This window comes from Onychostruthus taczanowskii, unplaced genomic scaffold (genome assembly GCF_017590055.1).
Source record: "Onychostruthus taczanowskii isolate IOZ18803 unplaced genomic scaffold, ASM1759005v1 scaffold57, whole genome shotgun sequence".
NCBI classification, from domain to species: Eukaryota; Metazoa; Chordata; class Aves; order Passeriformes; family Passeridae; genus Onychostruthus; species Onychostruthus taczanowskii.
This window is the reverse complement of record NW_024503346.1, coordinates 3,448,374-3,466,047: the sequence shown is the minus strand read 5'-3', so window position 1 is coordinate 3,466,047 and position 17,674 is coordinate 3,448,374. Positions and strand designations below refer to the sequence as shown.

The window sequence follows — 17,674 nt, the reverse complement described above, 5'->3', positions numbered from 1 at the left end:
CAGAATGGAAACATACTTTCTTTGGGTAAGGAATAAGATATATAGAATATTTCTACTTTCTCTACCTAACTATGTATAACTTTACCTTCTGTATTCAGTTAAAAAAAAAAAAACAACAAACAAATCTGTGTCCAAACAGTATTATTAAAAATTAAGTGGAAAAAAATTCCTGTTTTCTTATAGTCTGAAATAATTATCAGAATGGAACCTATGAACTTCAGTAAAGAATACAGAGGTTTAGGTTGAGAAAAAAAAAAAAAACATTTAAAAAAATTTATTCAGCATGAATAAAACTGTGAGGAAAAAGTCAGACATTATGCTGCCTACATGATTTCAAAGTGTTTTTTCCAGCTCCCTGTGATTACACAGAATACAGATATGTTTTACTAAACTCAATCTTTTTCGCTCATTTCTTGCCCCTTATTTTACAGTGTCAAAGAGATACTTAGGTAACAGAACGTTCCCAAGTTCTTTGGTGATAAACATAAGGAAAGTAAACATTTGATTGCATAAGATACAATTACATAAAGTGAAGACTGTCCAATTATGTGAAAGCAAAACACAGAGGCAGCACAGAGCATCCCAAGTTCCCAAGAGTTAGGGGAAATTAAGAGTGACACAGTTCCAGTTGGAAAAAACTAACAGGCAAAATAGTTACATTTCAGATTTTCAAGTGCCCTGTGTGTAAGTTACAGAGCGTATTTTTATCTACAATGTTCAGCATAAGCAGAACGTGTTCCTATGAGTAACTACTTCGAAACAACATTAATCATTTTGACATAGCAAAATTAAAAGATTGCATCCAATTTCCAGGCATCTATTTTAGTGTGCATCAAACCCCCGAACTGAAAATCCAGTAGCTTCCCACAACATAGAAATTTAACAACAAAAAAACCCCACACAACCCCATTAAAGCAAATCTTCCAGAAAGTTGTGTAACAAGCTTGCTGCAGAAGACACTGAGAGCAAGTACTAGGAAACCTAATTTTTTTACTGACCCTGAGCTCTGCAACTGTTTTGTCAAATATTTGGAAGTGTAGAAAGTGCTGCTCTGCCTGCCCTGCACGTGGGCTTGGGGTTTGTGTGGCAGATTGGGACCGAGTGGTCCCAGCTCTCCTGGAAACCCCAAGTGCTAAACTGAGCCCTTCCCCCTTCTGTTTTCTCTCACATTTAGAAGAAAAATAATTTTTCTAGGCTTTGCATTGTGCTTATAGTTTTTTCCCCATGAATAACGCAGTGCTGTGATTACACACTAATTTCAGAAGATAGGCAAAATAATTTCAGTAAATGGCTATGTCCTTACGATTACTATATTTTGCTTATTAAAAAAAAAGCTGTTACAATTCTAAGTTTTCACATTTTCTAATTTCAGAAGATAGTCAATAAAATAATTTCAGAAAATAGCTAAGTTCTTATGATTACTATATTTTGCTTATTAAAAAAAAAGCTGTTACAATTCTAAGTTTTCACATTTATCTTAAATAGTTTTAACCCGCTAAAAACCAGCAAAAAAATACACAAAGCTATGCCAGTTACTAGAGTGCAATTAAATTAAAATTCAAGAAACCAACTAGTTGAATTTTTCCACAGTAATGCCATATTAAACCAAATTTACCTAGCCTATTTTAATTTAAATTATCAGGGTTAAAACAGGCATTACACAGAATTCTCTGAGCTTAATGTGCTAAGTGTCCCACTACACATTTTTATCTATGTTTAAAAAAAAAAAAAAAAGGAAACCAAACAAGATTGAAGCTAGGCTTCTTTGTTTGTACAAACTTAAGGAAGACATTTACTTCACAAGCACCCATTTCCTTGCAACATTTTCTAATTAATACGAGCAGTTATATTACACAGATAATTGTAGTGTCAAAACAGAATAAAAAGGAACCCAAAGCGTTTGTATGCACACAGACCCCCAGAGAAGAAGGGAGTGCTTGACTCCCAGGGATTAAGGAGGCAGCAGTAAATCCCCAGCAAGCTGGGCAGGTGCCTCTCAGGGCTAAAAGCAGCATCTCCTGGGACTACCCCAAAGCCCAGAAGGAAACCCTGCACACCTCTGCCTGCTCCATTAGCTCACCCACCACTCCTGGGAGGCTGCAAGGGTGCAGCTGGGAGAGATAATTATTTTCTAGTGCCTTAACTAAAAAGAGAACTGAACACAATGACTTATTCAATAGCCCTGTGGAGAATACAACCAGCAACAGGTAGCTCAGAGAGAAGGTCACAAGCTTTCCTGCACTTCTGTAACAGCAACACCTTGACATAAAACATCTCATTGAGATATTCCACTACTAGATTTTTCAAAAAGTGGATGCCTCTGCCTCTCAGCTGTCAAAATCACCCCTCAGAGCACTGCTGTTTCTAAGCAGGCTCAGCTGTAAACAAGTAATTCTAATTAAATGCATGTTTACATTAAGAGTACAGTTGTAGAAATAACTTAAAAGCTGATGCAGCTACACTTGCACTGTACCCTAAATGCTTGGATTTACTATTAACTCAAGGTTCAACTGTTAAAATTAAAATGTAAGGCATGCTATTTATAACATCAAGATTCAAGTTAGACAAGAAAACCTCCTCATCAGTGGAAATTCCTTCATTTCAACTTGAGAGCTCTGAATGACCAAGATTAAGATGAGCAATTTCTGTATCTCAGCTCTTCATCAGAGATGGGACCTGGGCAACCCTAATACACAAACTCATGATATATCTAAAAATAAAGATAGAGATAACTTTGCCTGCTGGATTATACTTCAAAGCCTTAGCTCTGCTTGCCTTGATCTGAGGCATTGGGGAAAGATGTTCACAAAACTGGAAGAAGAGCAGTGTTTTCACTTTACAGAAAAATGCCTCAAAACCCCCCAAACCTACTCCCCCAGCCCAAGAGAACAACACAGGAGCTCACAACCTAAAAAACAGGAACAAGAAATCCCACTAATATCTAGATTGCTAGAAGGAGCAGGGAAAGGCACAGCTTTTATTAATAATACATTTTATCTTATGGGACAAAACCACAAGGTTTTAACATAATGAAATAGAAAAAAAAATTTCCCAGCTGGAATGACTGGCAAGAGATAAAATGTATAGTATGAAGTAAGAGGAATCTTCAGGGTTTGCAACAATGTGAGCCAATAGTTTTAATATCAAAAAGGTAACTGCATTAAGTTTAAGAAGATAAGGAGCATTCTGTTCACATATAAACTAATTCAAGCATCCGTCTGGAAAAATTAGTAAAAACTGGTTTTTTTTGGAAAAATCAGAGTACTGCCCAGTGTGTCCATTCAAAATATACAGGAAGTAAGAAATTCCATGAGATACTACAGAGGAGAATTCTTCACACAGTGCTGATCCTGTAGCACTGGCTAGAGAAAAGGTAATCACTCTGCACCGTCTAATTAAGAAAAGCTGGTGAAAAACTGAAAAACCCAGGGGAATTTTTCAGAAAGGACATGGAAGTGTGTAACATACACATACATTTAATATTCTCCACAGAGAGCTATATTTTTGAAGATATCTGAAGTTTTTTTGCAATATGTAATACAGTTTGTGATTTATTAAAAAACAAGTTAAATAGAACACGATACATTGGTTTATAGTACTAGATGTTTGCTTAAGATAAGAAAATGGAGGAAAATACACCACTTCCACTTTAACTCATGAATGTGGAAACTAAAAATATTTTTTTAAAAATCTGGGGTAAACTGAGGAACAATAAGACTTTTTTTAGCTGTTTCTCCTAAGTCTCATTCTGTCTCCGATTCTGCTGTGTAACCAAACTTGGCAAAGCCTTGTTGCTGCAAAATTAATTTCCAGAAATTAAAATCAGAGAGGCTGAGCAGGAGACCAAAATTAGCAGTCCAGTGAGGAAATGCAAGAAGAGCTCATGTACATCTACACCAGCCACTATTCTGACTTTATCCAGGTAGCAGAAACAGCAAAAGGAAGATAAAAGGGAGGCAGATACAGGAATATTTAGAGATCAGTGTTGCATCAGGGAGAAAAACGAGTGGAGGAAACAGGAGACATTCAGAAAGCCACAGGTCCCAAAGAGGAGCTGCAGATGCTGCAGGGGAGAGAGGATTTGGGAGACAGAACAAGTTCCAGAACCCAGACTTCCCTCACTCAGCTACCCACTGAACGGTTTATTTTCTGTTTGGGAAAATAAAAGGAAACTTGCATATTTGTTTGATTTTACCAAAACTAATGAGTAAAATCCCACATCCACCATCAAAAGTCCAAGCCCTCGCAGACCCATTCACAATGTTTTCCACATAGTTAAGCCTTAAACTCTCTTCTGTCTCTCTCCTTTGCTTCTCAGATTACATCACTCGTGCTTATTCCGCTATTCATAGTTATTGCTCTCCAAGCTCTCTACAACTATAAAGCTTTCTCCTGGGTTGATAGCTGCATACTTAAAAAGCTTTTGTGAAATTTAAACCTCAAAACAAATAGAACTACTGCCATATTTTTGGCCAGTCCCTTTACATGCCAAGTCATGTCTGCGACGTATGCAAACTTAGCTTGAGGGATGAGTTTAGTACTGGGGTTTTTTTTGTTGTTGGGTTTCTTTTTCAGAAAACTGAAATATTTAACTGAAAGCACGAATGTCAAGTTGCAAGCCAGGAAAAGTAATTCAGAGGATAGAGAGCTCTCAACATGTAACAACATAAAATTGGCAGTTTAAATACTGCTTTGCTAGGAGAATTCAGCATTTCCCAATCAGTAAATGCAGGTAAGATACACATTCTGCTCTGAGCAATACCATGTTTCCCATGAAAATAAAGAAATTATGTTAAATTCGCCCTTTCATTCTTTTACCTACCTGAAAACAAAGCACAATGTAAAAATGAAAGTCAGTGCTCTCTTTGAACACTGTGCTGTCATCTCTCCATTGATGGTTAACCTGAGCCTACCAAGAGCATCTAAAAGCAGATAAAACTAACCAGCTTTTTAAACTTTTAGATTCCTTCATGCACTACTTCTCTGTAATATTTCAGGAACCTAAATAGCATGATTTTTCACTCTGAAAAAAAGAATCACTTCACTTGCACGTGGAAATATTTTAACAGCTTTATTTCAGAAAGCCTCCAAGCAACGTGAAGGAGTTATTCCACTGACTATTAGAATTTTCAGTGCCACAGTATGCTAGCAATGCTTGCCAAACAAGGCCCAGTGTAGGTATTATAAACAATCAAAATTTTCTGAAAACTCATTTTACAGCATTTAAAAATCACACTTGAGTAGCAAATCTAAATTGCAAAGCATTTGCCCAAGTTCTTAATGGACAACGTCTCATATCTTCAGGCAAGATCTCATAAGAAACGTGAATAAAAACCAACCCAACTCAGAAGGTTTTTTTCCTTTTTTGTTACATGTAAAAAAATATTAATGTTGCTTCACTGAGTTCACTTTTACTCTGTCACAGAACAGAATTTTCGCCCTTGTAGAAATAAAAAGTATTTTCAAAGAAAAGATAATTTCAAGCACATAAAAACTCTCTTAAACATTCTAACAATTAAGAAATTGCTTGGTTGCATAGGTGGTTTAACATCACCAGGTATTACCTCCCATTTCTTTCAAGCTGAAGAAAGTTACATTTAACTTGTATAAACATTCTGCATAAACTTTTACAAACTATATGCAGTAGTCAGTTCTTTTTAATAGTATTTATTAGCTCTTGGGATATCTTTGTCTCTTGACAAAATTCACCTGCACAACTGTGTCGGCTCTCAGGACAAAACCCAAAACTGAGTGAAACACAAATCCTGCTCCCCTCTTTGCCCACACCTCCACTTCATGTTCTGCAGCACAGATTTTCATCTGACACCACAACCAGTTGTTCAGATGGAATTGAACAGACATGTACACACAAATTTTCCAGCACCTCACTGGTGTCCTCCAGCAGGAGCTGAGAAAAAAAAAACCCAAAATTTGTGCCTCAAAGCTGCAGAAGTCTCTTGACAGACACTGTAATGCAAAGAAAGAAAGAAAGGGGGCGAGGGGAATCACACACCCCAAGCCACCCCCACTCCAATTTTCAATTTTACTCAAGAACACCAGGAAAAAATTACTTTTGCTGCCAGTCAAGTAAAACACAATAAAGTCTGTTTGTTTCTTGGCAAGGAACTGAAGTGACCATTCTGAAAACATGGGATTGGTACACAAATGTAAAGGAACTATAAAGACACAGCAATCATAATTGTGTACACAAGCTAAGATTAGCCATTAGGAGGGAATTCATTATTTTGGAAGAACTTAGTTACAAATATTATACTTTTCCCTCGCTCACAGCATTACCTTCGCTTCCATAAGATGACAAAAGTTAGAAAAAACCCCACAGTATCAGACAACTGAAAAGTAAAGTTACTGACCCAGAAGCTGTCTCACTTAGAAGAGAGACTGACACTGACTAAAGTGATTAGATAATATTATTTACTGTTTATGTGACATAATGGTGGTAATGGATATATTAAGAGAAGATTAGAAACCATCAATGACTACTTTTCCTTACCCACAAACTCCTAAATCTTGGTGAGAAAAGAGAAAACGCTTGAAATCTTTAGGAGGGTGACCTGGATTTCTTAGCTCTCTCACTGAGAGAAAATAATATTTAAAAGTACAAGAGAAATGCAAATATATTAGTCATTTAAGTCTTGAAAACAAAGCTATTCAGCTCTGCTTATGCCATCAACACTACCAAATCTAATAAATACACAAACTCCTGTTCAGCACTTCAACATACTAGTTCAAGAAAGTGTCAACATTTTACATCATTTGGGAAACTGAGGTGGAAAAGCATTACCTGAAATTTCCTGTAACCTCAAGACTTCCTGAATCCTAAACACTATCCAAACTTAATAATCACAAAGGCATACTCCCCTTATTTGTCAATCTTTGTAGTGGATTTCGTAAGTCACATTTCAACCATTTCTTTCTATTTAAATATTTCTGCTTGTCCCAGTTTTTCCCATGACACTTCAAAACTGTCTCTTGCCCGTGTCAATTATTCCCTGCTTTCTAAAATTGTGCATGACAATGACCCTCTCCTTAGAGTCAGTCAGCCAAAGCCACTGTGATCACAGAGGGGAAAGATGACTTAGAGAAATCAGAAGTAAGTGAAAGGCCATGTGTTTTAGAAGCAAAGAACCCCAGCCTCTAGACAGCACAAAAAGGAGCAGCTTTTCTTTTCCTCTTCAACCTGAGCTACACATTTAATTCTTCCAACTATATTCCTTAACTCCTCCTATCCTCCCCTTCCCATTTTTCATCCTTAGAAAGATTGCCATCTAAACTTCTGCACAGTCAAAAAGAGAAGGTTTTGGCTCCAGCTTATCAGTGGATGCTCACAAAACACTGTTTGCAGATACCTACTCCTCTGGAACTGCCTCGTGAAAAGACAGTTGAAGTGTTGAGGAGGGAGGGAAGGAAAGGAAGGGAAGTCGCAGGCTTCCTGCTATTAAAAGCCAAATTTAAACCCTTTCTACATCAAAAGGGCCTCTGTTGTTGGCAGTAATGCAAAGAGTAGAAAATTTGGTTGATACGGCTTCTTCATTACATTAGAAGGCAGCTCTTCCACAGAACCAGGAGCACTGGAAAAACACTGCGGGGAGGCCACACTCCCATTTTTCATGGAATTGCTGCAGGAAGATGTCAGATGATAGCATGGCCACCTGAAGCCTTTTAGCAAGAGCTGAAAGTGGGCTAAGCCCTTCCAGAAAAGCTCCGTGCAGAAAATCCTGTGCTGTACAACATGCCTTGCTTCTCCAATACTCTACTCCCCAATGCCACAGCACTCTTACATCCCACACACCACCTTCACTACAGCAACAGAAAAAAATGTATTTCTGTCTCTAATTCAACTAAGGATTAAAAAAGGAACATTGAAAAAAATTAGTCTTTACTGTAGTTAACTTGCCTACAACTTTAACTACCATCACATTAATCTTAGCTCTAGCTATTCAGCACATTAATTACCTGGAGCACTTGATTCCTTACAGTTCCTCAAATAATTAATTAGCTAAAGGGATTGAGAATTGGAGTCCCAGAGGAAATTCTAGTTTCATAGAACTACACAGATTTCACGTTGCAAAATCCTACAATAATTCACCTAAAGGCACACGACAACTTCAACTATTTAGGGGCAGAATCCTAAAACCAAACCAAATAAAATCCCCTCACACTCACTGAAGTAGGCCAGCACTTTTAGCACTGGATATCCTGTTTAGTCACCAGAAAGAACAGTAACACTAAATAAAAATTTTTGATTCCTTCATTCACAGCATTAGACATTTTTCCTAACAGGTAACCTCTCTCTGCTTCAAATATCCATTGCCAAAGGGCAACCAAACCAAGGCAAACAATTCTAAGACAGGACTTGAAACTGGATTTCTTTCAAAGCACAAGAATAAGCTGCACCCGCAGAAATAATTCAAATCTAGTTACGTACAAGTACACTAAAATGTACTTGTACTTTATCATCTCAGCATATTAATATTTTCACTATTATCATCTGCAGCATATTACTATTTTCACCACCTCTCTTCTGCTATTCATCACATCAGCTGTGGTCTATGTGTGTTTTTGAACATGTTTATGTACCAGAGCAACTGACCAGGACATGAGGAGAAGTAATTCCTTGCTCTTCCTACCATTCCAAAAAAACCTCCATGCTATTTCTCTCATTAGCTGAATCCCACATGACTCTTCCACAAGGTAAGCAGGGCAGAAGGGGAATGAATCAGGCAAAAAGGGTAATGGAAAGCGAGACAACACAGAGAGCAGTTAGTTATTTGGAAGAAAATGCAAGTTATTTAAGGACAGATGTGTAACTTGCGAGAATTTCAAAACACTGAAAAACAGCCTTTTCCCTGCTGTAAAGTGCATGTTATGATCTACTGATTATTTTTGGCAGCAGAACCCTAAAAATGATGCGTTTTAACTTATTCCCTGTACACTTTAAATATACCACTCTTCTGCACTGGATTTTTATGCACCTCAGTGTTCCAATGGATATTACCCACCAAAGGACAAGCACAAGGGACAGAATGCCACGGGTGGACAACCCACAGCTCCGGTGTGGCCAGGACGTGCCCCGTGACTGGCAGCAGGGCTGTGCTGGCACGGGGCTGCCCCGTAATTCAAATCCCCTGCTCGGAGAAGGCAGAAGCCAGCAGAGCCTCCTGAGGCCAAATGTGCCATGTTGCCCCGGATTCCAGCTGCAGGCTCAGCTCTGCCCAAGCCCACAGTGCAAGGTGAGACACTGGAGGAAGCCCCTGCTGCTGCAAACCCCAGTGTGTCCCAGTTCCCCACCGGCTCTGCACAGCTCTCTGGGCTCCCAGTCCCACACTGATCTGGCTGTGCAGCTTGCAGGGTTGGGGTTACCTCCCCACATCACACACCAGCCACTACACAGCACTGTTACCCTCTAAGAGAATCCACATGCTTAAAAACTTAGAAAAACCCTGTTGTTTAATGGATTGACACTTTCAAAGGTACCAGGGATCCACTTCCACTTTCATTTATGAACTTTTTACTCAGCACCCAATACTGAGACCTACTCAACCAAGTCAACTCATGCAAGTCTTTTAAGTCACACAAGTTTTTTAAGAGGTCTCTGCAGCAGCCCAAATGACAGAGACAGCTCAGCAGTAACAGGATGCAGCACTAGGCATTGATGAAAAAGTTATTTTGGAAATAGAAAATATTCCTTACAAAGAGGAGCTAAAAACATGTAGCACATAAAGTATTTCTTATGAATCAGTCTGAACTTTCATCCAAAAGACTGTGTACCTTATCCTGAACTATCATTTGCTGATTAGGAAGAAGTACTGTCCAGACTCCTTGGCTAAACTTCCAGCTCAGATATTCCTATTAAAGAATTGACTACTGGAAGACTAATAAAAGCTTAACCTTCCCAAAAATGGAGGATTCACAAAATATATGATACCACTAAAAGCTAAAAAAAAATAAGCACAGAAAATAAGCTTTGAAGTTTTCACACTTTGATTCAATTAGTATTAATTTAGCAGCTTTTGGTATACACACACTCACAACTGCAAGCATAAATTAACATGCAGAAGAATCTCTTCCTACTCTGTAGCAAAGTTAGTCAAAAAGTTAGCAAACAAAAATCTTTCTCAGACAAACAACAAGATATCCATTTTCCATATCTTAATACCATTCTCCTCTTCACAACTGTCAAACAACATATATGAGATGCAAAAAATAAGAGCTTTTAGAAAGATAATTTAACACAAACATCTGGGCAAGCAAGCACAACAAAATCCCCAAAATTCAGAGTATGATTTCATTGTGTGAGGACACAGAAAATAAAGCCTTACTTGCTCCAAATAAAGAAAATTGTGCTCATTTTGTACACTGACACAAGGCACGTTTACAGCAATATGAATCAATGTGCTATAGCTGAGATAAATCAGTGTCAGCCATGTTGTGAAAGAAACTGCAATTAACAAACCCACAAAACGTAAAACCTAATCAAATCAGCTCTGCCTTGACAGAAATAATTCTATACTGCTAGATCTTACTTATGATTGGTGCCTGACTTCTTTAGGTTAATATCTATTAATCTCATCTAAAAACACACATCCAAATTCTGGAGACAGTGAAACAGCAGCAAGAGGAAAATACACAAGATATAAACCAGGAGCAGCGACTGCAGCACAAAGGAGGAAGGTACAATGTGAAGTGAAAAAGCAAATGCACTTACTCAGCATTAAATCCATTCACGTGCAGGATCCTCATCTGCTTGACTATTGTGCTTTTACCGGATTCACCAGCACCTAGAAAATGAAAGTAAGTCAATTTCAGAAGGAAGCATAAGTGATTAAGGCACACACTAGAATTTTTTTCTTCGGGGTAAAAACGAGAAAGTTGGGTTTCTCAGTGCAAGAGTGAAAAGTGAAAGAAATAATTGCCACTGGAAACTTCAGTTGTAGCTAAAAATAAATGCCCAGCTCAAGTCATGTGTCAGATCTGAATCTTGGATCATTTCACTGTCCATTTTTCCAGTGTCAATGTTAAAAGCAGACTGCAGGATTTGGAAAGAAAATGGACAACTTCAACGTTTTACAGAGAAGACGACACGGAACATCACAACCTGGCTGCCTTGTCACTACTATCTGACAGAGGGAAAGACTGACTGAAATCCTATTAAACCAAAGAAATTCTGTTATATCCTTAAAGAACTCTAAGTTTGGCTGCAGTTCATCATCACCCAGTCAAACTCCGTAACTTAAATCACAAGGAATAAAATATGCAGATACTCACATTTGAAAAAGGAAGGCATCCCTTTAAGCCTCCACCCACAAAGCTACAAAAAACCTCCTCTTATTTGTGTCTTGTAAGCAGCCTCCCACCCTCCCTACATGTTCCAAAATCAACCCTAGGCACGAGGAGAGGCAGACACCACCTTTTGTGGCTGCCTGCTCCAAAGAGCTCCCCTCCCGTACCTGCAGTGCAAAAACCCCACTCCACTTTACTCCAGTTTCCATAAGTAGATGGATGCTATTTCTGCTGTGCTGCTCGGATGCCAGAGCACAGGGCAGCCCATCTGCCTGTAGTACCCGTTTTTCCATGCACGCTGAACAACTCCAACAGCAGCATTTAATTGAGCTGCTCCACGCTGCCAGATCGGCAGCTTTCTATATAAAGCAAACATATTTTTGCAGGAGTAGTATCGTAACGTGGCAAAATTTAGAAAGATTCCCCTCAGCATCTCCTGGCTACTGGTTTATTCCCCTCCCCAGCCTGTGTCTCACCCACAGGAACTGTATGTCTGTGGCAGAACGGGCAGGGAGGTACAGTTTGTATTTATAGGATGTCAGGCCTCTGCTAGCACACACTGACAGCACAAGCCTCCATTTTGAGCCTCATGTTCAAAACTGTATTTTAGCAGTTACATTTCAAGGTTCATTTTCTCAAAAATGCTTTCCCCCCCTGCTTTCTCCCTTCCTTTCCTTCTCCCTCATGAATTCCCAAAAGTCCTCTTCTGCTCTCCATAAAACCTGGTTGAACGTTTTGCCACTTTAATCCTTACTCCTTTTTCTTCTCCTTGCTCACTGCTGTTCTGTAAGTGTTTAGAGAGCAGTTTTTATCTACAACTCTTTATGCACACGCCACTTCTTCACTAAGCTGCTATTTTATACCATACACCCTCTGTCTGATCAGGCAGACTGCAACATACAATAAACACAGGTGGCTGAACCAATCAAGAATTGGTATCTCGGGATAAAACAGACTGGATCGTCTTCACAACTAAGAATTATTCACGAAGGCAGTATCTGCTATAGTCATATGTCCACTTAAAAATTAATAACAACTAAATTTCAGCTGTAACACTAAATCACATTTCATATTTATAAGCATTGGGAGCCAAAATCTTTACTTCACTTGGTCCAAGAAGGAGCTGGACAGTTGTTGCATTTGCTATAAACACATTTGGTTTGGTATTGACACACCTGGGTTCTCTGGATCGGATACAACACCAGTGAACCAAAATGATGCATTACATCTCCATTTCCCCATAAGTCCAGCTCTATATTTGGCTGCTTGTTAAGGTCATATTCTCAACAACAATTACACACACACACGTTTAACTTCACCACCAAGGAGAGTTCCATTAATTCCAGAGACTGCTTGTGGCAGTGGGGCAAGCACGTGTACAGCGACGGGGCCTACGAGCAGCAGCAAAAACCCACTAGAATATTCAGCAGCTCTTCTTTGTTGTTATTTGAATATGATTTGAAAAGATTAAGAACACTTTCCAAGCGCCTGGCTTCTCATTTCATGTGTCTTCTACAGGAAACATAATAATAGGGAGGTGAGCGTTTATATTTTTTACCAGTGACTCTGAGTTACAGACTATCCACAATTCATGGCAGAAACTGTAACAGCTGAACTATCACTTCAAACACACTCACAGATGACTTTACTGCCGTCTCTAAACACACGCAAATTTTTATTTGCAAGTATCTAAACTATTTTTCAGCCACCAAAACTAAAGAAAACAGAAAGAAAACCCAGGCAAGCCCATCATGTTTCTGTTTGCTGAAATTTTGCCTCTTACGAAAGCAACTCGTCTGATGACAAATAGTTTTATGTATCTACGTAATGTGCAGCCTGAAATCTGGAAGTCCAAGACATTTCCCAAGAGCTGAAGTCCAAATTATCCTGTTAAAAGATTTCTGCTGAAGCCCTGGCAGGCTCCTCAGTGCTGCAGGTGCTGCTGTACTCCCAGTCACTCCCCATTTATATTAAGTCTCTCTCTTCAAATGAGTATTTGAACGATTTTACTGGTGATAGTACGCTTCCGAATTCACCGCCTTCAAAAATTCTTTTTTTCTTTTTTTTTCCCCTCCTTCCATTAGGGTTTTTCCCCCCAAAACTGAGTCAGCTCGGCGAGGCCTAGCCTGTGCTCCACGCTACAGCCCTGCAGAACGTGCACAGGCAGTCCCTCGGCGTGACCAAAACAACCCACGGCTCGTAACTGCATCCGATCCTAAAACACTACTTCAAAACACTCTGAAACAATCAGCCTGACAAACGTTTGCTTGTCCTCTCCCATATCGATATTTGGACCCTTCCGTTCCCTGAAAGCCACAGCCCACATTTGTAAACGTCTCTCCTGAAAAACACGAGCAGGTAACCCAAAGGAGCCGCTGGAGCAGCACCTGGAGCCCGGCTGTGCCAGCGCTCCAAGGCGCGGTACCTCAATTCCTGGTGCGACAGCGCAGGGTGCCGAGCCCGCCGGGGCCGGGGCCGAGCCCGCCGGCCCTGCGCTGCTCCGCGGCCCCAACGCGGCCGCGCTTCCCTCCGGGACCGACATCCTCCCTCCGTTTCCCCCAAACGATTCCCCGACTTCCTCCCTTCCTCTTCCTCCTCTCCCCGGCCTGGCCGCACGTCCCTCGGCACCCCGGCCGCGGCGCGGGGAGCGGTGTCCGGCCCTCCTGCGCTGGCCGCGCCGCTCGCCCGCGGCCGCTGTCACTGCCCTGCCCTGTTTATCTGCCCGGCTCCCCGCGGGCCCCTCGCCGCGGCATCCCGGCCCCCTCCCCACGCCCGCCCGAGGCCCGCTGCCGCCCGGGCTGGGGCCGCTGCCCCGGCGGGGAGGGGACGGCCCGCGACCCCTTACCCAGCAGGAGGAGCCGGTGCGTGGCCCTATAGACCTGCTTGTCCTTCTGCAGCTGCTTCTCGATCTTCTTGTTGGCCTCCCGCTGCGCCTTCTCCTCGTTGCGCTGATCCTCCGTCTTGCTGTTCCCTAAACAGCCCATCTTGGGGAGGGGAAGGCAGGGACGCGGGGCGAGGGGACGGGAGGCGGCCGGGGCTGCCGGGGGGAGGGAGGGAGGGAGGGAGGGAGGCACTCCCGGGCTCCCTTCTTCTTCCTCCTCCTCCTCCTCCTCCTCCCCCCCTACTCGCTGCTGTGGCGGCCGCTGCCCAGAGCCAGAGACATGGAGAGCGCCGAGCCCGAAGCCAGCCGAGGGGGGGCCGATAGCGATGACTTTGCTGCCGCTCCGCCGGGCCTCCTCCCCGGCAGCTGCAGCTGCCTCTCCTCCCCCGCCCCCCGCCGATCCCCTCGGCGCACCTTTCCCGGGGGGTGCGGAGCGATCCGCGGGGATCTCCGCGCCCCGGCCGGGCCGCCGGCTCCTCTAGAGGCAGTAGAAATGCCCCCCCCCGCGCCGCACGCACAGGAACAAATCCAGCTTCAGTGCCACCCCCAAAAAAATAATAATCCTCTTTAGATCCAAAGGCAGGGGCTCCAGGCGCGGAAACCTCCCCAAATCCTCGGCGGGGAGGATCGGGAAACGTCTCTTCCTCGCCTCTCCCCCCGCGCCGCGGGGGTCACGCAGCCCCGGTCCCTTCCCTCGCCGGCCGCCGCAGCTCCTCGCCCTCCGGCCGCCGCGGGTCCTTCCTCCCGCACTGGGGCGGGGGGGTCCAAGCCAAACCCCCGCTTTTTTTCCTTTTTTTTTTTTTTTTCCTCCCCTCTCCTTGCTGCTGCTCTTTTCACATGCGCTTTCCAGGCGGCTGAATCCTCTCGGCGAGAAGAAAATACAAAATATAATAATAATATTTAAAAAAAAAATTAAAAAAAAAAAAACAAGGCGAGCCCGTTTGCTCTGTGCCACGAGCAGAACCTGTCCCCTCACGGGCGGATTTTTCCCCGTCTTATTTTTCCTGCTCTCTCCCGCATTTTTTTTTTTTTCCTCCTTTTTTTTTCCCTTCCCCTATTGAGCGGCTCCGCGGCGGCGGAGCGCGGGGTGGGGCGAGCGGGCCCACACTGCACGCTGGGAGCGAGCGGGGCCGCTCACATGATGCCCGCGTCACCCCGCGCCGCCGCCGGCGCCCTCTTCGAACCGGCCCCGCCGCCGCTCGGAGCCTCCCGGCTGCCTCCGGCCCCGGGCACCGCGGCATGGAGGCGCCCCGAGCCGGGCTCGCAGCTCACAGGAGTCTCAATAAATTGTAAGCGAGTCGTGCCCCGCCGCTCCTCGATGATGAATGTGGGAGTTACGGTGCTGAATGGTTTGCGGCTGGTTTTTTTTTTTTTTGGGTGGGTGATCGCTCGCACCCCGCGATTCGCCCCGGGTCCATCCCTTCCCTGTCTCTGTCCATCCCGGCCAGGACTGCGGGCTCAAGGTACCAGGGGATGCTCTCTGTACCAGCTGGATGCACACACTTGCTTCTACCCTGTCTAGCTCCATTTTCTTCTCTAAAATATGTTTTGAAAACCTCATTGCAAAAATTACACAATTTATCAGTTACGCCTGGAAAACAAAGGTTGGTGCTTTGCTCTTTGTATAACCCGGATCCCTGAAATATACAAGCAGTTTTTCTCTATGCACACCCCCCCCCCCCCCAACATGAGTTAGTGAAATGTCCTTTACTCTACAAATATTATTTACCCTCATTTGCAAAATTCGATTATCTACCACATTGTTCCCACGAACACACCTTCTTACATCACGCAGTTACTATATTTAGAAACACCCACAGTAAAATAATTATGTGAATAGAGCAAACAACTAGGAGGTCACAGCTAATGTCATCAAATACATCTGTTGAGCTGCCCTTGCTGAAAGAGGGGGGGACCTCAGGAGAAACAGGGAACATCACAGTCACTATTTTTAAATGCACAGAAGACACTCTTACTGGGCTCTCTATGTGTCCTTTTAGGCTAAGAGCAGTTTTAAAAGGTCTTAAAGAAACTTGGCTCAGCAATGCCCAGATTGATCTGAAACAAATACGGTAATAATTCCTTGTATCTTTTATAGGTTATTTATTTGTGTAGTTTTCATGTTATACACAATATTAAAATATATTTTAACTGTGGAGTTTACAAGGCATAAAGGACTCAGAAAAGCAGAATTTGGACTGGAAATTAGCGAACCTCATACTTTTTGTGTGGTTTCAGGTATGAATAGACTGCAGAAGTGCCAGTACCTGGCACCTCACAGGGGGGAAAATCTGCCCCAGCCTCCAGGCTTTGCTTCCCTCCGGGTCCCAGCTGGGGGGAAGGGAGCCCCAAACATCTCAAGCTCCAAACACGAAGGAACACACAAACAAGACAGAAGTTATTGCTGGAAATATACAAAAGGCTAAAATCCCTGTCTGTACAGGGAAATGGGATGGGTAAAGATGCCAAAGCATCCGTGGACAGGGAGTCACGGCTGTGTGAACGCTGTTGTGCAGCAGTGCACACCCATCCCTTCCCAAACAAACCAGGAATCACTGCCACTGCTGTAGGTACCTTGTGCCTCTGTCTTTAGGCTGAGCAGAGCATGAGGCAGCTGAAAAAGAAAATCACACTCAGCTAATTCACAAAGCTCCCAGTTACTTACAACAGAATTAAGAATTAGCTCCTTGTATTACAAGTGTTACTAAAGTGTGAAAGTGTCAAAAGCTACATGAAACAAAAAGAAAACTCCCACATCGTGTAACCTACGAGCAATTACAGATTGTTTTTGTTTTCCTGAAATCTGACAGGACTCAGGACATCAGGCACCACCCGCACTTTACAAACCCAGGGAACTGCCAGGAGTTTTTTCAGAGCTGTCCAGATTAGGAGCCCATCGTTTGAAGAGTGAGCATACCAACACATTAGCTGTTCTCACTCTTTTTTATTTGTTTAAATAACATAAGGTTGCTAATGTGTCTTTAGAATAAATTGTGTTTCTTATTGGAACTAGTTCCATTATCTTCCATCTTGTAAAAATCCATGAAGTTGAGTTTCACGAGACTCCTGCCATCAGAAGGGTAAGTGCAGGCACAATCTGACCCCTGACTCACCATAAAATTAAATCTCACTTCTGAAGAACCTGCAGCCTTAGGAACAAATAATGCAAAGATAAAATAACTATATGTATGGGCAGAGTGCCTCTGTGATAAAAGTCTATTTGAAGCTTGAAAATAGGGTGTTAAAGGACATTGCTGCATGTTAAATGAAAATGTTTTCCAAAAAGGTAAGGCAACAAGAACATGGAAATGGCTGTAAAAGGACATCAGAAGATTTATGGCTATTGACTCAATCCTGCACTATTTAAATTAATGGGAAATACAAGGTTACACACAGAAGATTGTGAGCATTGCACACTTACAGATTAAGTTCAGATTCACTGACATTCCTTCTGTGCTTGAACATAACACTTTTAATAGAACAGAGGCTGTT

The 17,674-nt window shown here is 42.4% G+C and overlaps 1 protein-coding gene across 2 annotated transcripts in view; it reads right to left on the bottom strand.

Annotated features, from left to right (window-relative positions):
- The window catches only part of GNAS (GNAS complex locus), a 127,553-nt gene that overhangs the window by 65,828 nt on the left and 44,051 nt on the right, over positions 1–17,674 (bottom strand). Inside the window, exons 1-2 of one of the 2 annotated variants that reach the window (XM_041417937.1) lie at positions 14,147–15,220; positions 10,727–10,799 (exon numbers count right to left, since the gene is read on the bottom strand). In XM_041417937.1, coding sequence (XP_041273871.1) covers positions 10,727–10,799; positions 14,147–14,285 — 212 coding nt within the window. In that variant the 5' untranslated portion in view covers positions 14,286–15,220. Of the gene's footprint in view, positions 1–10,726; positions 10,800–14,146; positions 15,221–17,674 lie in introns of those variants that run through there. The other variant, XM_041417936.1, reaches the window with a different exon arrangement.